At 38.2% G+C, this 22,545-nt stretch overlaps 1 protein-coding gene across 1 annotated transcript in view; it reads right to left on the bottom strand.

Annotated features, from left to right (window-relative positions):
* The window catches only part of RPS6KA2 (ribosomal protein S6 kinase A2), a 123,465-nt gene that overhangs the window by 85,391 nt on the left and 15,529 nt on the right, over positions 1-22,545 (bottom strand). The window contains exon 2 of the mRNA XM_072141275.1: positions 7,070-7,186. Within this exon, the coding sequence (XP_071997376.1) occupies positions 7,070-7,186 (117 nt within the window). The remainder of the gene's footprint in view (positions 1-7,069; positions 7,187-22,545) is intronic.

Genomic DNA, 22,545 nt, shown 5'->3' with positions numbered 1-22,545 from the left:
GTGAAAAACGCAAGTGTGAAAGGGGCCTTAGATGTTGTTGGTGTAGCAGAGACATGGCTTGATGCAGCACATGATTGGGTGTTAATATTCAAGGGATTACACTGTTTCGGAAAGACAAGGCAAATAGGAGGGGAGGTGGTGTATGTCTGTATGTCAGAAGAGACTTAAAGGCGATTGTGAATGAGTCAGTGGTCTCAGAAGAGTGTGAGGAGGCTGAAACTTTGTGGTTTGAAATTCAAAGCCAGAAGAGCTTTGAGAAAATTATTTTTGGTGCAATTTATAGACCCCCTCCCTTCCCCTAAAATATCTCTGAGGAAATAGAGGGTCACCTATATGAACAGATGGAGCGGGCTGTACAGGAGGGGACAATAGTGACCCTGGGAGATTAACTTTCCAAAAATAAATTGGGGAATCTGTGAAGGGGAGACATTTTATCAACTTTCTGCAGGATAACTTTATGGTACAGCTTGTAGAAGATCCCACAAGAGGTGATGCATTGTTGGACCTTGTGATTTCTAACAATGCGGAGTCTGTCCAAAATGTCGGGGAAACCCTTGGGAACAGTGATCATAACATAATTATTTTCCTGTCTAAACAGTAAAAACCTAAAACATGTGCGTAAAATGGAAAACTTGGAATTTTAAGAGGGCTAAATTTCCAGAAATTCAGGGCTGCACTACAGGATATAGACTGGTATCAAATACTGTCATGTGATGATACTAATGTTAAATGGGAGACATTAAAATCTATACTGAGTCATTATACTTCTAAATTTATTCCTATAGGTAACAAGCATAGCCGGGCTAGATTACACCCCGCTTGGCTGACAGCTACAGTTAAAAGGGCAATTAATGATAAAAAGAGGGCATCCAAAAATATAAATCTGATGGGTCACCTGAAATATTCAATAATTACAAAACACTCACCAAAATCTGTAAGAAGGAAATAAAATAAGCCAAAATACAAAATGAAAGACAGGTGGCCAAAGATAGAAAAACAAATCCCAAGAAATTTTTTAAGCACATCAATGTAAACAAAAAATGAGTCAGAGCAGGTTGTACCCCTGAATTCTAAAAATGGGGCATTGGTGATTGGAGCCCAAGAGAAGGCGGAGATACTTAATGGGTTTTTTTTAGCTCCGTTTATATGATAGAAGAAAGGACTTTTGATGTGGGTGGCTTCCAGTGCAGGTGATGCATCCTGTAATATACTAGACTGTCTGAATGAAGACATGATCCAATCTAGGCTCAATAAAATCAATGTACAAGGCTCCTGGACCAGATGGGGTACACCCCAGAGTTCTTAAAGGGGTATTCTTATTTTAGCAAATTAATGTTAATGTTTTTACCATAATAAGTATGGTTTTCTAGATCTCTGCTTGCTGCTATTCTATAGAAAGCTTCTATGTTTACTTCCAGTGGACAGATGTGTCCATGGTCACACAGGTGCGCGGCTCGTTATGACACACAGTTCTGATTACTCTCTGTGATACCAATGGACCGTACACCTGTGTGACCATGATCATATTTCTGTTCACTGGAAGTAAACATAGAAGCTTTCAACAGAGTAACAGCAAACAGAGATCTAGAAAACCGTAAGAAATTGATACAGAAAGTATATTGGAAAGTTGTATACCTTTTTTTGATACAAACAATAACATTAATTTGCTGAAATGGGAACACGCCTTTAAGGAACTCAGTTCTGTTATTGCAAGTGACTGGCGCAAGGTGAATGTGGTGCCAATATTTAAAAAAATTTTCACAAAATATTTGGATGTAGGGAGCTGGGTTAGTTCCAGTGAATAATATTTAAAGTGCCATCAGGCAAAATTAACCCTTTTATGCCACTAAAATATGACTTTTATTTGGAAAATTTAAATGGTAAAGAAAGAAAAATGTATACAAATACTAACTCAGTGAGAAATTTTCAGGGTGAGGGAGAGAGGAGAAGTATATTTTTAGCGTACCTTGAGGATTGCTCTTTTTTTTAATCAAGGGAGAGATGTATGTCTCATCCCTCCTTTGACCAACCTTCTCAATTGAAGGGATCAGAATTTCTAGAGTGCCCCCTGGTTTGTAGAAACACCTATGTACATATTAATCTTTCGGGTGGAAGGGTATGCATAAACATGGGCGATGTTAGGTTTAACACAGGCAGTAAGGGAGAGCTGTTTATTATAGGACTGAGCTAGATAGCGAATTGCTGAATGTGAATGGGTTTTGGCTATATGAGATAATGAGGGGAAATTTAGCTAGTGGCTAAAAAAAGCCTATAGCCTAATTTGGGTGAAACAATATTGGGATATGAGACGTACATCTCTTCCTTGATAAAAAATAAAAAGAGCAATCCTCAAAGTACACTAAAAATATACTTCTCCTCTCTCCCTCACCCTGAAAATTTTAAAATCTGTATTTGTATACAGTGTTGCTTCTTTACAATTTTTATTTTCTAAATAAAATTTATATTTAACTTGCTTAATAAGGTAAATTTTCCTGATGGCACTTTTGTTAATATTTAAAAAAGGCTCTAGAACCTCGCCAGGCAATCACAGGCCTGTAAGTTTAACTGCAATTGTGGGGAAAATATTGTAAGGGTTGCTAAAAGACTACATACAGGATAATGTGACATCAAATAATATAATAAGTGACAGCCAGCATGAGTTTTACTATGGATAGAAGTTGCAAGACTAACGTGATCTGCTTTTATGAAGAGTTGAGCAGATGCCTGGATGGGGGAGCGGCTGTGGATATTGTGTTCTTGGATTTTGCAAAGGCATTTGATACTGTCCCTCATAGATGCCTGATGGATAAAATAAGGTCTATTTGGTTTGGAAGAAATCATTTGCAATTAGTTTGAAAACTAGCTGAAGGATTGATTGTATCTCGAGTTGTGGTCAATGATTCCTACTCAGAATGGTCACCAGTTATAAGTGGTGTACCCCAGGGTTCTGTGCTTGGTCCACTACTATTTAATTTATTTATTAATGATATAGAGGTAGACATTAATAGCACTGTGTCTATTTTTTCAGATGACACAAAGCTGTGTAGTGTAATACAGTCTATGGAGGATGTTCATAGGCTACAGGGTGACTTGGACAAACTGAGTGTTTGGCAAAAGTGGTATGGACTCTCGAGATAGGGATGTAATATTACCATGTATACAAGGCATTGGTTTGGCATCACCTGGAAGATGCCGTCCAGTTCTGGGCACTGGTCCATAAAAAGGAGCCACAAAAATGATAAGGTCTATGGAGGGTCTCAGTTATGAGGAAAGATTAAAACAACTAGATTTATTTAGTCTGGAAAAGAGACGACTAAGAGGACATGATTCACTTATATAAATATATGAATGCTCCATTCAAAAAGTATGGTGGAAAGTTGTTCCAGGTCTAATCAAAAGACGAGGTTAAATCAAATAAAAAAAACAAGGTTTGATCACCAGAGGCAACAGGGCTTTTTTATTATGAGAACTGTCAATCTGTGGAATAGCCTGCCTCAGGCGCTGGTCACAGTACGGACAGCAGAGAGTTTCAAGAAGTTTCTAGATGCCCTTTTACACCTAAATAACATAAACAGTTATGTTATATAGAATTGTTTCCCCTAAATCCCTTCCTCATCCAATCCCTTCCCTTCCTTGGTTGAACTTGATGGACATGTGTCTTTTTTAGCTCTATAAACTATGATACTTGTTAAGTGGTTAAAGATATGATAAATAGTATATGTTGCTATAATTACTAATAAAATACTAAAAATAATAATAATAAATGTTTTTAAATGGAATCCATTAGGATGACTCATATTCAGAGTTAAAATTGAATACCCCTCACATTCAAGGAGTTTCCTCCAGTTCCTTGGTGTGTTAACGCTTTAGATTCCTTACACTGACAGTAAGGAAAAATAAGAAGCATATACATCACACCATTCACATGTTACATCATTCTTGTGTTTTAAATTTCATGTTGTATTGCCAACATAATGAAGATTGCAGCAATTGCATGTTGGTGGAACAAGAGGATAATTTTTTAATGTATTTGCACAATCCAAATCTATTGTGCCCACATTGAAAATTGTGGTGTAAGCATGTTTCATTGGTATTAAATGTGGTGGAGAACACATTGGCCAATATTTTGTGTAGTATAATCTTGTGTAAGGGAGATTTAATAATGGAAACCACATTGAAAACCACAACCACATTGAAAATCAATACTATAGTTGGTGCTAAAAGATTTCTTGTTAGAATTTTTTTACTCAGATTATATTTGTATAGGTAGTCATGTCTGGGTTAATGTTTCTGGCTTAGTTTAAAATTTGTTCTACGAGTATCCTCCTTGGGATAGTCTATGATTAATGTGTTGCGTTTCCTTATTAAACTGCAAGATTTTTTGGCTCATATATATTCACCTTTAGACAAATTTTGTTGTGACAATGTGGTGTTGCCAGGTGAGGATTTTTGATACAAAGAAGTTTCTATTTTGTGAGTATGCATGTTACCCTTTAGCAGGATATATAAAAATGGAAGCTTAACACCATCATGATTGTAGGTAAACTGCAGATCTACTGTACAATCATTCATTAATGAGATGTGACATACTAGTACAGTGATGGCGAACCTTTTGGAGACAGAGTGCCCAAGCTACAACCAAAACCCACTTATATGTCACTAAGTGCCAACATGACAATTTAAGCAGTAACTAATTAATCCATGCTGTATCACAGGTTTTAATCGTATTGGCATCCTGAGTTCAACAATACAATAGAAAGATGGAGAAATTTGGATGTAGCTTCCCTCCAGTGTCCCCTGAAGAGGAAGGATCAGGGGAACCAGAGCAGGAGCTCCAATGACAATCCATCTCTATCCACAACTTCTCGCTCCTCCTGTAGTCCTGGCAGCCAAGGATGTTGCTTTAAAATAGCGCTGAGCATGGCACGTCCTGGGCTGTATTGGATCACAGAAAAAAGCCTTGAGTCTTAGCACCCGTGCCCTAGGTTCGTCACCACTGTACTAGTACGTCACTTGTCTGTTAAGGCGAGTGTTTGCTGCATATTGCATGATAGCCTGAAGTCTATGTAAGACTCCAAGGCTTGTCATTTCTGCAACATCCTCATATACTGCAATACAGTTTATTACAGGATATGGTGTAAACAGTCAGCCCCCTATGGTTAAAGTAACCTAGGGAGTCGCCAAATACAGTAAATAAAAATGGTAAAAATAATAAATAAAAAAGCCTAAAAATTCCTATCACCCACCTTTTCCTAGAACTGATGTAAACAAACATAAAAAACCTCATCCCACAAGAACTAGATCTTGTCAAGTTATGTAGGAAGGAGGTGTACAGAGAAGGGGTTGTCCACTAGGACCCGAATGTCATTAGCCTTATGGTGAAAAGATTTGAATAGTCACTTACCATCTAACATATCCCAGGATACAATCTACCAGGGGCTGAAGGCGTTTGCTGTAAGAAACCCTACTTCAGATATTATGGATCGCATTGGAGGTGGGAAGATATCTTTCTGTGTTTTTTTGCAATACGTACAGTTCTGATGGCAACACATAATCAGTTATGAGATGTTCCTCATCACAATCCATGAAAAAACCAAATGGTATACTTTCTTCGACTATATAAGAAATAGATGTTTTAATGCTGTTGACAGGTTTTTCTTGCAAATTTTCTGTATATTGGCGTAAAATGGATTGTCAAGGATCACAATATAACCGTCTTTGACAGTGGTTCTAAGTAATAAATTGGGATTATCCGGAATTGTTGCAGTTTTATTTTCTGGTCAAATTGTGTGTTTTAAATTAGTTACTGCTGCTATTAGTGGTTAGTTGGTTTGGTATAACTGTGGCTTGGGAAGCATCCACTACGTAGTACAGGACTGTATTGAGAAAAAACAGAGATTTGTGGGGGGGGTTTTGACAGTGTGATAGGTGTTTTCATCAGATGATTTCATCCAAGAAGCTATTCTCCAGTACAAAAACAAGGCTGCCCTAGAGGGTTAAAATGAGATTGTATAGAAAGTTTTGTTCACATTTCTACATTTTGTTGTTCCTGGTTACATATTTCCTTGTTTTCCTGTGCCTTTTTTTAAACTTTTGATGACCTCTATGTCTGACAAACAGACTTTATATCTCGAATCTCAAATTCCAAAGATATTGTGACTCTTGCTTTATTTTTGGTATAGGTCTTTGATTCTGTTGCCATACTGATAGTATTTTTGGTATAACTTTTGGTGTCTCTTATAAATTAGCTTTGTTCGGTTTCCATAACCTGTATTTATAGTTCTTTTAGATTTAGTTGCATTTTTTACTAACGGGCTAAAAAAAAATGGGGATTGAGAAGAAGAAATGTTGTTTTTACTTTCATCTATTTGTATTTTGATTTTAGTAATTGTCAATTTTTAGGATTAGATACATTAATTGTATGGAACAATCAGACAACTTGTTATTCCATGGTTTCATAACTGTATCCCCATATCATGTGGTGGTCCTTTTCTTTTTACATTTTTAAACCATGTGGTATCATTTAAGATTTTTTATAAACTAGTGGCATCTCACCAAATATGAAATTGTGTGGCTTCTTCAACACCTTCCCATGTATACATTTAGCTTTTGTTTTGGTTACTAGTAGATTCTTGTAATCAAGTAATTGTGATTGATTTCTTAATGTTTAACAATATTTATTCAATTTATATTTAATCGGCTAACTATTTATATAAATTCTTTTCTGAGATAACGCTCCCTGATTATCTGCCAGGCTTGCCTTTTGTATGCCATGGCATACACAACGAAGAGAGGTAAGTGTTTATTCATTTACCTTTTTGTTAACCAGCTCTGATGTTTTTAAAACAATTTTTCTTCATAGAAAACTTCTTGGAAATAAAAAAAAGTACAAAAAAAGATAAAAGTGATACAGTAATTTACTTGTTATATTAAAAACTATTAAAAATGTCTACAACAATTCATCTAAAAAAATGTAAAAGTCTCAAAGTTGTCTGTCTCCTTATACAACATTTTATGTCCCTAATATATAACAAAATATTGGTCTTTAATATGTTTTGCTGCAGCTTACCTTGCCATAGGATCCCTGTCCAAGAACTTTTAAAAGTTCAAACTGAGATGGCTCTGCTTTTTCAAATCCTTCCTTTACATGATGACTGATATCTATCTCATTCACTATTCCCTCCTCCTATACAAGAAAAAAATTGTACATTTTAATAGCAGAACATAAAATAACATAATAAATATACAATAGCATTCCCTGTTAATCAACTACTTAGAATTAAAGTTATCACACCATATTGTTGTGTCTCCACCTCTCAGTTCAACCAAACAATTCATCCTCCTCAGAACTACATTTGAAAGGGCATCAGTCCACACATAGAACTACTTACTGTTTTGTCAAATAACTTGTCTTGCACTAGGGTTGCGCATTGTATTGTTCGTTACTTGTTGGTACTTGTTCGATACTTTTTAAAAGACATCATCAGGGTCATGTGACCTTCCAATACAGGATGAGCATGCTTTGCTCTGTTCTTTTGATGCTTTTTAATTCTAGGTATGCTTAACTTAAAATCTGTGAGACTGCAATTTCTTTATTGTTTTGCTGAACCATCTTTTGCCAACCGTTTCTGCCTTCTATTAGCTGAAGTGAAACATGCACCTTGTATATACACAGAAAATACATATAAATGGCTCTAGTACCTATTATTTCTAGTTTGTATTCCAAAGTACTGACACTAATGCTACAAAATTACCGTTACTATCAATTGGAACAGATTGTGTGTGTGTTGTTCTGCATTCTACAACAAGTAGCTATTACATTAAAGCTGAGACAAGATATCTGCAAGCTGTGACAAAAAGTTTCGTAAGCCCTAGTGATTGAGCTTTTGGAGCTGATGAGGGTGTATTAATTTTGGGGGTTGAGAACTAATGGTGTGTGTTCCAATGTAGTAGACCTGTGTGAGTGTGTAGATGTATTAAAAATGTATGTGTGACTACCAGGGAATTGTCAAATATATTTTTCCTTTATTTTATGTCCTAATCTGGGGTGTGTCTTATAGTAAGATGGGTCTTATAGTCTGAAAAATACAAAAAAAATTACATGCAGACTTCATCTTAACGCATGCTAATAGCAGAATTGTGAATGTAGCTATAAACTTCAATACAGACTCAGGCACCTCCATTACAAGTCAGTAGATTTAATGTGTTCCCAATGCTATTTACCATTAATGTACAGTGTATACTGTAATTTATAGCAAATTCATTTTCTTGTGCTGACAAGGAAGTCACCAGCAGAATAAAAATCTTGATTCGGCAATATTTACAGTTCTAGACTAAATATGGAGAGGTCCTACTGGCATTAAATTATTTTTTTTGTGAATGATCATTTATTTTTTTTAAGATTAAATTTCTGGCTTCAAATCACACATATTTTTTTTTAAATCTATCCACCTGTTCAAAAGATAAATTAGATTACATTTAAAAAAAAACAACAAAAGAGCTCATGTAATGGCCCACTGGTCGGGGACATTACAAATCTTTACACTTTATTTGGGCCCTTTGCTACTGGAATAGAGTTTGTTTAAACCAAAAACAATATTTCATACATAAATAAATACTGTGGAACATCTAACAGTAATATGTATCAGAAGAGCCAAAAGCCTCTTTGAATAATCACATAAAATACCAAAAGAAGAAGCAAAAGAGGAAAAGAAACACAAGGCTACAAAATGAGTAATGGAAAAGTGATAATCTTTATTACATATCAAAAGACATAAAACTATATAAAAAGAAAAGATAAATGCATCACAGGACAAGATACATAATGCACGCCAGGTAATAGGTCCTGATAAAGTAAAGTATCAAAAGAGTAGTACAGATAATAAGTAATATAAAGTCACAAAAGCACATATAATATAGCCAGTGGCGTAACTAGGAATGAGTGGGCCCCATAGCCAATTTTTGGCTGGGGCCCCCTCCAACCATAGGTCCTCAGTGTTAAATTGGTTTCCACCATCTTTTTCTATAATGGAGGGGAATAACAGAGAGCAGCAGTAGATGAAGCTCTGCAGAAGGTTTCCTTATATCCCTTCTACTGTATTAATAGCTGTAATAATAATGCTGGTTGCTGCAGATGTTATTCTGTTATAAATAACGGTATCAGTTCTGGCGCTGAAGAACCCCCTAATACATGCGCCACCAGCTGCAGAACATCCCAACACATGCACCACCCGCAGAACCCCCCAATACATGAGCCAACTGCCACAGAACCTCCCTATTTACACTTAAGCTGTTGCAGAACATTATAATACACAACTCAGACAGAATAATGTCACCTAAAGGGGCTGTTACTGCTTAGTCTGAACACGCGCCACGCGCCACAATTATTACTGACCGCGTCACATTTATTACTGACCGCATCACATTTATTACTGACTGCATCACATTTATTACTGACTGCTCCACATTTATTACTGATCGCATCACATTTATTACTGACCGCTCCACATTTATCACTGATTGCACCACATTTATTACTGACTGCTCCACATTTATTACTGACCGCATCACATTTATTACTGACCGCTCCACATTTATTACTGACCGCACCACATTTATTACTGACTAGATGTTAAGGCAGAGTGTGAGAAGACACTTGGGGGAGGCAGCACTTATCTCTCGCTGATTCCCGTTCTGCTGCTGCTGCTTCAGGTGCCGACATCTCCCTCAAGTTCAGTCTCTGCTGACAGGCAGAGCAGGAATTGGCTGCAGGCAGGCTCCTCCTCAGTGTACAAAGCAGAAGGATGTTGCCCGCCCCTAAATCAAGCCCTGCATCTCGGTACCGCTGCGCTGCCCATTACAGGGGCGTAACTACAGCCAGGGGGAAAGAGGAGCCATGGACACGGCCGAGTACGGGACCATGACCCTGCCGGGCCCCATAGCGTCTGCTACGGCTGTAGTTACGCCCCTGAATATAGCAAAAGGTAATAGATCATAGACACTAGTATACGTATACATGCTTACAAAAAGCAATAGGGTGAGGAGTGTACCATAGCTACCAACAGATGTATGTCCAACGTGACAAGAGACATAACATGATCAGTGATAGATAAGTAAAAAAAAGTGGCGAAAATAACGTTGGAGAGACAATAACAGGACAGACTATTACCTGGCGTGCATTTCAACCGCAGCAGGTCTTTGTCAAGGGCCCTTGACTTATCTATCACTAATCATGTTATGTCTCTTGTCATGTTGGACTTACATCTGTTGGTAGCTATGGTACACTCCTCACCTTATTGCTTTTTGTAAGCATGTATATGTATACTAGTGTCTATGGTCTATTACCTTTTGCTATATTATATGTGCTTTTGTGACTTTATATTACTTATTATCTGTACTATCCTTTTGATACTTTACTTTATCAGGACCTATTACCTGGCGTGCATTATGTATCTCGTCCCGCGATGCATTTATCTTTTATTTATATATATAGTTTTTATGTCTTTTGATATGTAATAAAGATTATCACTTTTCCATTACTCATTTTGTAGCATTGTGTTTCTTTTCCTCTTTTGCTTCTTCTTTTGGTAGAATAGAGTTTGGCCTATTGTATCGTACAATCTAGGTCGTTTATGTGAAGTTTTCTGTCCTGCTCTATTTTTTCCTTGTATTTGCCGTCATCACTTTTGGTATTGGAGCTGTATCATCCATCTGCCTAAAAGAAAGGGTTAAAGCTGTCAATGTTGACATTATAATGTTATACAATGTTAATCCTGATCTGCATTGAGCTCCACTATTGGTTGGAAGTCTGGAATTCTTCCCAGAGTGGGAGGTTATAAATACTCCCTCAATTTTCAAGAACAGTTTGAAGTATTGATGGTAAGTGTGGCTCTATGTAGTGAGCTGGATCATTAGGCTCCACTCACTATAGGAAATAGTTTTTAGGCAGCCAGCAGCCCATCCTCCTTTCAACTGAAAATTTGATTGTTAAAAAGGGTGTGGTTAAGTAATAGAAGCAGGATAATCTAAATAAGGGTGGGTCTAAATGAGCCAACGGCTCTCTTGGCAGAGCCAACTCATGTCATTCACCTTAATGAGCTGGCCCTTAGTGCCAAGTCATCCATGAACAACCCATGACTAGCCCTTATTCCACCTTAATCTAGGTTCTATGAACCTGATCAAAAGGCCTGCAATAGACTAACAGTCTGCTGCTGCTATATCTCCTCAGAGGCCTGACCCTCTGTTAGACCTGCAGCTCTGCCTATACACAGAGTTTGCCTCAACTGCCACCCAAGCAGCCAACATTCTTTTCCAGTCACAAGCCATTAAACCTGTGGTGTCAGCTACAAACAGACTGCATCCAACCACCAGCTACCTCGGACCTTACAGAAAGGACCTTCTACCTGTTACGGTGTTCAAGTCTTGGAATAAATAGACTGAATTTGATGTTCATGACGCTGTCTCCACATGTGATCCCTGGCGGCCGCTACCATCACAGACCTCCCCATCATCTTCCACTACCATCATGGAACCTTCCTTCTTATTGTGGCCTCCCCACTTCTTGCATCCCTTTGCTGGCCCTCCCTTGCATGGAAAAGATCTGTTCACCTGGTCCAAGCTAACAGTGACACGACAAGCGCTCTACACTCACATACCAGGGGAATCCAGCTGCCCCCACACCAAAAGGCCAGGCCCCAATAGGAGGATGCTGCAAACAGGAACAGTTAGGTTAGTATGTGATTTAGCATTTTGTACTTGGTGACAGATCGTATTTGAACATACTTTACTCATCCTACCATATCTAAAAATAAAATGACAATATATATACTTATTCTACAGAGCAACAGATGGTTAGTATGATTAATGGTAATGAGTCATTTGCAAAACCATTAACGATCATAGTAATGGGGAGTGGCTTAGCATATTTAATTGAATATGCAACGTTACATGGTGCAAACTTTTCTAGAAAGAGAAAATGGACTTATGTATGTGACATATGTCAAACCCCTTGCTGCCATGTAATTGTGCAGCCAATCAATTGTGTGGAGGGAGATTGCAAAGGCAGATGGAAAACACAAGTATTAAAAATCACCATAATTTGTGTACTAATTAATAATGTTTCATCTGTTATTGATTATATAAATGAAAAATGGAAAGTCATTTTATTTTTAAAAAAATCACTTTAATAAAAAGTTGAATGTTACCTTCCGAGACAAAAATCTTTGAGAAATTTGTTGAAAAAAACTTGATTATTCTTAATTAACAATACAGAGACCCTCACATGTGGCCATTACTTGTTTTATGGGCACACAGCGAGGCGCAGGAGGAAAGGAGAGCCCTGCAGCTGCCTGGATTTTAGTTTCCTCATTAGCCCATTTTGTAGGCTATAAAATTTTTGATTTTTCGTAATTGGGGCCAGGTGATGGCATTTTTTTGGCGAGATGAGATGTTTTTTCCAGTGTTACCATTTTGGGGTTGGTTACCAAATTTAGGAACTTTTTTTAAGGACAGGAGTAGAAAAGCATAAATTCTGTACAGGATTTTTTACTATTTCCACCACGGGACATGGACAAGCAATCATCTGATTGCTTGTTCATGCCAATATTCTGCAATAATGATGCAAAGTATTAGCAGTGTAAGCCTATGCGCATGCATAGGCTGACACTGTGCCTTTAAGATTATGTCATAGACACCATCTTTCAGGCACTGCCGGGCTGCCATAGCGACAATCGGCGCCCCCTGAAGATGTCACGAGGGGGGTTAAATGTGGCGGTCGCACTGACCATGGCATTTAACGGGTTAAACACCTGCGATCGCAGTGGGAGTTAGTTACAGCTGGCACTCAGTTTATCCTGATGCCTGTTCGGCTCAGATCTTGAGCTGAACCAGTATCAGTTCTGCGGCTGATGTATCGGCCGCTGATCGCTAAGTCACTGCACTCAGCATCCGATATATATCGGGCGCAGAGTGCCAAGAGGTTAAACACATCAACAGTTTTAGTTCATGTAACAAGTCCACTATAAAGACAAGGGTAATTAGCAGAAACTAGTAGACCTAGGAAACTTTTCTCAGTTGCTGGGGGATACTATGGCTAGACTATATAGACTGGGAACACACACACTGGCCCTGTAACAGGGCTGAGAGAGTCATCACCAACACCCCATGGGCTAGAGGAGGAGTCTGAGAGTCTGATTTCAGACAAAGAAGTGTGTATGGGGTAAAGGCTTGCAGGGATATCACCAAGCAAGACAGCTGTAAGTAACCTTGCTGCGGGGGGCAGGTCAAGGCGTGTAACCTGTCATCTGCTAGATTTACCATCCAATAACAGCCTCTGTGATTTATCGGGTACAGTTAAAGATTATCTGTGAAAATATATAACTGTGACCAGCTTTGATGTATTTTTGGTGCACATTGCCGTATCTTAAGTCTCTTTTCAGCGAATCCACACCCTTTGTTACTTGAACCCTTGTCATACATAGCGTTTAAAACCATAAATGAACATGGTACACAGCATATACAACTGTTCTTTGGAGCAAATTACAGCAGAATAAGAATAGTAACTCATCCCTTTTGTCTGCAGCATGCTATACATACAAGGACAGCATCTTATAAGTGGCAAAATCACTTTAATGTTATAGCTAGGATGAATTTAGAGTTATACATTAACATTACTTTTAATACTTATAATCAATAAATGTAAAAATTAAGTATACACATCAACATGCAGTATATTGTGTTAATCAAAACAATATTATGCCTTTGCAAACTACTTCAAACACAAGTATTTAATTGGTTAAACATATTCTGTTGAGATAGTAATATATGCTTATGCTAAATCATATTCTTGTCAAAGTCATTGCATCAAAATCATCACATGTTTTCATTGGGTTGAAATATCATCCAAAGCCTATAATAATGATAAAATGCCAAACATTTTTAATGGTGTAACAAACAAAATGTCACATGTTACACGCAATACTATCACCCAAAAACAACAGAAGGAAACTCATTAACAGACTCGTGAAAAGCTGTTACTGCCGCAGTAAATTAATGTAAAGCCTTTTTTTGAACTCTTAAGTCATAATGTTAATTATTAGATGTTCCCACAAAAATCAAGTACTAAAGTACTAAAATGTAATTTATTAAACTTAAATAAATTTTGTCTCAATCTTTTTTTTTTTTTTTAATTGCATTTTACAAAATGTACAAAAAACAAACTTGATAGTGTTACATTATATTTTTCATCACACCACATTAAATCAAATTATCATACCATTTTCATCCCAAAGCCCCCCCCCATAATACATTTATATATTATTATTTATAGTGAATCGCAACACCCTCCCCCTAAGACCCTGCTGGAGCTGAAAGAAGAGAAAAAAAAAAAGAGGAAAAAAAAATAAAAAAAAATTTAAAACCTTTAGAAAATTCTATTGGCTTTTGTCAAACTCCCATTGATCCCACAACTGCTTAAGTTTTCTACTGCCTCTATATCTTTTTTCATATGCGCATTCATATGACTTCGTACGCTCCACTATACTTTGCCATTCTCCCATCCCTGGAGCGATACTGTCTTTCCAGTGTTTAATCAACACCCATCTTGCTAAACACAGAACCTTCAAGATCAGATCACACTTGGATGTTGAGACTATGGTAGGAGGAATTAAGCCTAAGAGGCCAAGGGTAGCTGTTCGCGCCAGGGAGCAACCTACCCATCCTTCAATGGTCTTAAATATCTCCAACCAATACTTCTCGATCGTGGGACAATCCCATAGAATATGGAGGATGTCAGCATTAGGTCTATTACACCTCGTGCAATTAGAGTTATCCTTTAAACCAACCCTGTACAGTAGCTGTGGAGAAAAATAAATCCTATACAATATATTTAATTGTGTACATCTGTGATTTAAATTTATTGAGCTTCTAACCACGTTTTTATATATCTCCCCCCATTGTGCTTCAGTGATCACCCCAACTTGATTGGTCCACTTAGCTTGACTGAAGTGACTCAGATCCTGGTCTAAGTCTTTACGCAAAAACCGATACAACTTAGATAATTTAATAAAGGTCACTCCTGCTTCTAATAATTTTGTGAATTCCCCACTCCTTTCAGTCTTAAAACCAACCTTATTTTTTTCGTGTCTATAAGCATGTGATAATTGCCTATACCTGAATAAGTCCACATTTTTAAGAAAACCCGTATTAACCCAGTGTTGAAATTCCCCATTTACCCCCAATTGCTCTAGTGAAATAATTCCACTTTTTTTCCAAAATTCGACGTCCTCCATTTTAAGAAATTCTGGCAAGTTACAGTTATCCCACAGGGGTGTAAATATAAATCCACCTTCGATCTTTAATAACTTCTTCACTTCTCTCCAAGTATTTGACAAAAGACTGACCAAAGGGATGTTTTTAATTTCCTGTGACCTCAGATGTCCCGACTCTAATAAAGCGAACATAGAATCAAATTTTGTCTCAATCTGATTCAAATCAAAATGTTGGTAAATTTTTTGGTAATTTTGTTGGTAATAATTGTTGGTAAACAAGCATACACAGTCAACATCTCTAGTGTATACATTTAGTTCTTCTATCAGTGTAATTAGATGACTCTGCAAATTGTAATATTTCACATGTCTGTTTTAGGGTAAGTGGGTGTTGTATAGGGATAATTTATGCACTTTATTTTTCTACTACAACTGGTGTGGCAGTGCAGCCTCAGATACAGGGGGGGCATGCTATTCACCATATAGCAGCAGCAGCCTCTTAGCACTGGTATTCTGGCGATCATTTGTTTCATCTGCCACTGCCTTTATTCTCTGCCCAGCTTTGTATTGAGAAAACCAAAAGACAGAAGTGGGTAATACAGCGTTTCGGAACCAGTTACAACATCCCATTACCATACTTATCCATCAGTGCACTTCATCCATGTGGAAGGTGCTTATTTTGTTCTACTAAGTCCATAGTTTAAAGAAAATTGTCAATCATAATTTGAAACCATTTATGTAGCTCGGTGTACTTACCCCAATATGTATGTTCAAAAACCACGCAACAGCTCAGAAGACATATCTCGAAACAAGTCAGCACCATTAACATGCAAACTGATGCTTTATTGGCTAGGCATATTGGATTTGCACATAAGGGCAATGCGTACGCTTTGATGTTCTGGGACATGTGCCAATTAAAACTTGGACCATGGAAACCATAACAATCATCTGCTGAAAGAGGAACATTGGGCTTTTGGTTTGAATAGCAACAGCTAAAGAGGGCTAAATGAAAGCTTTGCATAGTATGACATAACTTGCCTAACTGTTGCTGTTTTGGTTAGTATTTTTTAGATTATTATTATCAAACATTGGTAACAGCTCTGCAATGCCCTTATTTGGGGCGCCATAGTCATTTGTTCTGTTTTTGATGGTATTCTTTAAAGAGGTATAATTCATATTCAAATAGGTCAGTGAAATATAAGCATTATATAAAAAAATATTAAATGCTACTGGCCCAGTTTGTTAGATCATCACTGGGAGCAGAGCATAAGAGGGTGGAGCTGTTACTGAAAACTAATGGACCATGGGGATTGTAGTTGGAGTTATCTTGGAGATAACTCTGCCTACTTTAGAAAGCCCATATGAATCATAAGGGGTTAAATGTTTTGCTTTTAAGGACACAGCCAGTTTGCACATTAAAGCTCAGTCGTTTTTTAAAAATCTGACCAGTGTTATTTTTTTTTTTTAAGTATTTATTTTTGCAATTTTTTTAAATTTCACACAATTACAATAAACAGAACCAAAGAACAAGATTGTCTGTTACATACTTTTTCCCCACAATGCAGGATTATTAAATAACATCCAGTGGTTACAATCAAGGTCTTACAACAACCCAAAATTACACACAGTAAATGGTAGCAGGATAATGTAGCCAGACGTCTTTTTAAGACAAAAATAACTATTGACACATAGACGATCAGTCATACACACACACACACACACACACACACATACCAGCACACTCAGTCTCCTTCATTATGGAGAGAAATAACTACCACATGAGGTTATTAGGCTGTATGGGGATTCACACACCATCTGGAGCAGATGCGATCAAACTTCTGGGGACACTTCCTGTTGGCAGACAGGGACCGGTAGTGTGGAATGACGCTGTTAATAAGTAGTATCCATCTTTTTAATGGGGGGGTGGGGGGGATTCTGGTCCTTCCATGTCATTATCACCACTTTTCGGGCATAATATAAGACAAACCTAAAGAAAATTTTGTCATAGTGGCCATTCACAACTTCATTTATGATGCCAAGGAGACAAACAGAGGGAGACATGAAGCATGGGAAATCAAAGTGTAGATTTAGGAACTCCAGCACTTCAGACCAGAAGACATGAACCCTAGGGCAGGACCAGACACAATGCAGGAAGGATCCGGCTTCAGCCTGACAGCGAAAGCAAAGATCATTGGGCATTACTCCCATGCGGAACAGTCTAGCAGGGGTGAAATATACTCGATGTAGGAATTTAGACTGGATCAGGAAGTCCCTCGCACTCACTACATATGTGAAGTAGGACAGTTCGACCTCCATCCAGTCATCATCCGACAGGTCAGGGATATCCTGTCTCCAACATTCATGGGCTCTATCAAATGGTCTGGATTTTTGTTCTTGTAGAAGAGCATAGCACTGAGTTAAAGGCTTTAGGAGGTCCGGGGTACTCATCAGAGTCTCTTGTTTGGAGAATTTCACTGTCAGGCTAAAGGAGCCGAATCGGGCTTTGAATGTGTGTCGCAGTTGCGTGTAGTGGAAGCTAGCCATATCGGGAACAGTATGTCTCTCCCTTATCTCATTAAAGCTGAGTAATTCTGCATCCGGGGATAAGACTGGAGGTGCTGGCCTTCCAGCAGGTGCCCGAGGAGCTGCATCCGCCCAATGTAGGGCTTCAGTTGGGCAGGTGAAAAAACGAGTCTTCTGGCATCCACAATTTGGAGCTTGAAAGGGTGCATCATGGAGTATTTTTACCCCTTGTCACGGAGGCGAGCACGAACTTTGGTGAACTGTGCGCGCTGTTTCCTGACTGATGCTGAGAAATGAGGGTAAAAGGACACTCTGCTGTTAGTGTACCGAATTTCTCCCTTGGTACGGACTGCCCTGAGGATAGAGTCCCTGGGGGGCCTGGCGTAGAAAAAAACTCAGCCGGCGACTTTTCACATATGAAAAGTCGCCGGCAGCAGCGACAGCGCAGGCGCGAGGACAATAACGCCCCGCGCCGGTCCACTCCTGGCCAGCCGCGCGCTCCGCTCGGCCGGCCGTGCCCCCCCTTCTGGTGTGCTCCCCCCTTCTGACACAGATTTACTGCTTTGGTATATAGGGAGGGATCTTCTCAGAAATTATTGTAATTATTGAGACTATTATTATTATTATGGAGATTATTATTATTATTATTGAGATGATTATTATTACTTTTACTATTATTAATAATCGTCTCCATAATAATAAAACATAATAAAATTTATAATAATAATAATAGTTTCAATAATTAACATAAATAATCTCTGAGAAGATCCCGCTCTATATATCAGCAGTAAGTCTGTGTCACAGTGTAACAGTGGCAGATAATACTTCTTAGTTACCAGAATTCCTTAGCTCTGTATCACTGGGCTTATAGCTCAGTTAGTTAAGGCTCCTGCCTGCAGTGCAGAGGGTCCCAGGTTCGAATCTCTGCCTGGGCAAAACTTTATTTCATTTGATTAAATAAAGAGCTTGTGTCTGGGGAAGCCCTGGAGACCATATATGGACAGATGGTGATCTGACCTGATGACGTGGTCCCTGCTCTCTCCGCTAAGCCGACACTTCTCTGAAAAGGATTCCCTGCCCGATGTCTGCTCTGGGGAACCCTAGGAGATGCAGTGACCATATATGGACAGATGCTGATCTGAAGCATGTGGTCCCTGCTCTCTCCGCTAAGTCCGACACTTCTCTGAAAAGGATTCCCTCCCGATGTGTGTAGAAGCCATTCTGTACTGTGAGTTCAGGCTTTCAAAGTATTTACTATGCGGACACAGCGCCGGGACACAGCGGGACCTGGGGGCAAAATCCGTGACAATCTCATAGCTGCCCGTGACGCGGGGCAGAGGTAAGAAAAACGGGACTTTCCCGGCAAAATCGGGACGGTTGGGAGCTATGCATATTGGATTTCTATGTGAGATCATGGAGCTGAGTTTCTGTCTGTCTCTGCTGTGTGCCTGTAGCTACGCCCCTGCGCGGAGCTCAGAAACACTCACTTACTGTTTATTTTTATATGTGATCTAGGGAAAGGGGGGTGATTTAAACTTTTACATTTTTTAAATATTTTAAAAATGTTTTAAATATTTGTTTAACTATTATTTCAAACCCTCTAGGGTACTTTTAACTCTACAGGGTCATACTAAATACTGAAATGCTACAAGATGGTGGTGCCGCGGTTGGGTTCGACCATGGAACTTAACAGGTTAACTGCCCTGATCGGTGCCAGCACTAACCGCGGCAGTAACAGGCGATTGTCATCTCTGAGCTCCCCACAGCATCAGGACGTAATAGTATGTCCTGGAGTGTGAAGGGGTTAATAAACTACACATTGCATCTGTGGTATAGACTTACCAGGGAATAATTCAATGTAGATTTTATTTTTCATAGCATTAATGTTTTGGAGGGGTTATACATGTACAAATGTTTCCAAACGGGCCCTTGAAGGTTATTTTCTTTCATTATTGTGACTACCATATTCTTATACTGGCCTGTAATTTATTTTATGTAGATCCGGGACACAATACTTCTACTTTTCAGGGCCTATAAATATGGTACCCCAAAAAAGTTTGTTGTTGTGGGTTCTTATTATAACAATCATAATGCTGTCAATAAAATTTACTGGCTCACTGTCTGACACCTGGGTTATACAATGGTTATGTTTGTATGGTATATTCCACAACTGATTTTTAAAAGGCCCAATGCATAACCTACAATCCAAGCAGCCAATCTTACAGGCTCCAGTGTTATTTAACCCCTTAATGACCGCCTTATCGGCTTTTTACGGCGGTCATTAAGGGTACTTCTTCTGACGAGACGCCTTTCTACGGCGGCGCGTCAGAAGAAGATTTCGGGACACCGGGTCTCGCCGGTGTCGGGCTGTGATCTTACAGCCCAGACCCGGCACTAACACCCAGGATCGGAAAAACTCCTATACCGGGTGTTTCCGGGATCGGACGATCGCTTGTTCAAGCCAAGAAGTAGAAAATGTAAAAAAGTAAAAAAAATAAAGATGAAATCATTTTATTATATTATTGAAAAAATAAATAAAATAAAAGTCCCATAATCTCCCCAGTTACACATGAAATGCAAATAAAGTATATAAAACACAAAAACACGTACATATTTGGTATCACCGCGTCGGTATCAATCTGTACAATAAATCTAAATCAATATTGAACCCGCTCGGTGAACGAAGTAAAAAACAAACTCGAAAAACTTCCCGTAATATACAATTTTTCATCAAGCACCATCACAAAAAATGTTTTAAAAAGTGATCAAAAAAAGTTATGTTCCCTAATATGATACGACTGAAAAATAAGCTCTCAACGGGGTCTGACAACAGAAAAATACAGAAGTTATGGCCCTAAAAGTTTGTCAATAGTAAAAACAATGCGATATTCTCCAATATTGGTTTTGCTCAGGAAAATTGAGCAAAGATAAAAAAAACTATATAAATGAGGTATCACCGCAATCGTAGTGAACCAGAGAATAAAGTTAAAATATTATTTTTATGTTATGGCGAGCGGGGGAAAAAAATGCTAAAAATCCAAAATAAAAATTCATGATTTTGTTTGTGTCCCCCTTGAAATAGTTAATAAAATCTCATGAATAAGCTATAGACCCCCAAAATGAATTATCAATACATTGTATCTCATCCGGCAAAAAATAAGCCCTCATATGTTTGCATTACCGAAAAAAATAAAAATGTATAGGTAGTACAATGTGACAATACAAATCGGATGTGAATGGCGCCTCCATTCATTCTATTCTCGCCCGAGCGCCCATACAGAATTTACCACCACATATGGGGTATCAGTACACTCGGGAGGAATTGGGCATAAAACGTTGCAGTGCGTTTCATCATTTAATTTATTCTGAAACTGTCAGTTTGGCCTAAATGAATGTATTTTCCAAAAAAATTCCATAGTTTCTAAATCGCAGGTCCATATTGTTTTAACCCATGTGTAACACTTAAAGGGTTAATTGACTTAATAGATGTTGTTTTACATACGTTGAGGGGTGAAGTTTCTATAGTGGGGTAATTTGAAAACTGAGTTGTCCCTCAAAATGTGAGTTTTGGCAATTTTCATGAAAATGAGAAAAATCGCACCTAAAGTTCTGCACCTCATAACATCCTAGAAAAATGAGAGGACGCATAAAATATCATCCCAACATAAAGCAGACATTCCGTAAATGTTAATTATCAAGCTTTTTGGGTAGTTTTACTTCCTGTCTGGAAAGCTGAACATTTAAAACTTGGAAAATGAAGAATTTTTACAAACTTTTGCCAAATTTTCACTTTTTTTCAGAACGAATTGCAAAACTTATCACTTAAATTTTATAACTAACATGAAGTACAATGTATCACGAGAAAACATTCTCAAAATTACCAGAATATGTTAAAGCGTTCTGAAGTTATAACCAATTATAGTGAGACATGTCAGATTTGAAAAATCGAGTCTGGTCATTGAGCTGAAAACTAGTGTCGGTAATAAGGGGTTAAAACACCTTTTCATTGGCAACAACAAAGTTTCAAAGGTGTCTGTATAGTTTGTCCCTTTGTCTACTTTATCAATTCTGCTTGATTGTCATCACAAAGTCGCACAGTCCTCAAAATGGTAGCAATGAAAATGTCAGATCATCTCATTCAAAATTAAGTATGAAAAGGTTATTAGGGTACGAAGATGGTGAAACTTTTTTTTTTCTTATACGTTTTAATTTTTGAAACTATAATGAAATGTCACCATGATCTTACTGAACCATAAAAAAGTAGAGATATCATTTGGATCACACAGTGATTGAAAACAGCATGAGTACACAGCATGGAATAATAAATAACGCCACTAAGAAGTAAAATTTGTTATGCAAATTCCTCTGTTTAGTCCCAGGGGTTGGGCTTTGGTTTGGATCCATTTCAAAAAAACAACATATGACTTGTCTGTGCTGCTCACTCCTCTGCTCTCAGCCCTTTGTGCTCCTTCACAGGAACAGAGCTCACAGCTTTTGAGCTGACATCAGTGAGGGAGCTGTACAGGAGCACAAAGGTAGGGGCTGAGAGTTGAGCAGTCTGCAGCACAGACAAGTCACATGTTGTTTTTTGAAATGCAACCAAACCAAAGCTAAACCCTAAGACTAAATAGAAGATTTTGTCAGGAAGCCAGGTAAATTATAACACACAATTATATTGTAATGCAAATGCTTAGAGAAAACAAAGGCATATTTGCAATACAGGTGTGATGGGCTTCTGTAACCTGTCTTTAGTAAAACT

This window comes from Engystomops pustulosus, chromosome 3, assembly GCF_040894005.1.
Source record: "Engystomops pustulosus chromosome 3, aEngPut4.maternal, whole genome shotgun sequence".
NCBI classification, from domain to species: Eukaryota; Metazoa; Chordata; class Amphibia; order Anura; family Leptodactylidae; genus Engystomops; species Engystomops pustulosus.
This window is presented reverse-complemented; position numbering and strand designations above follow the sequence as displayed.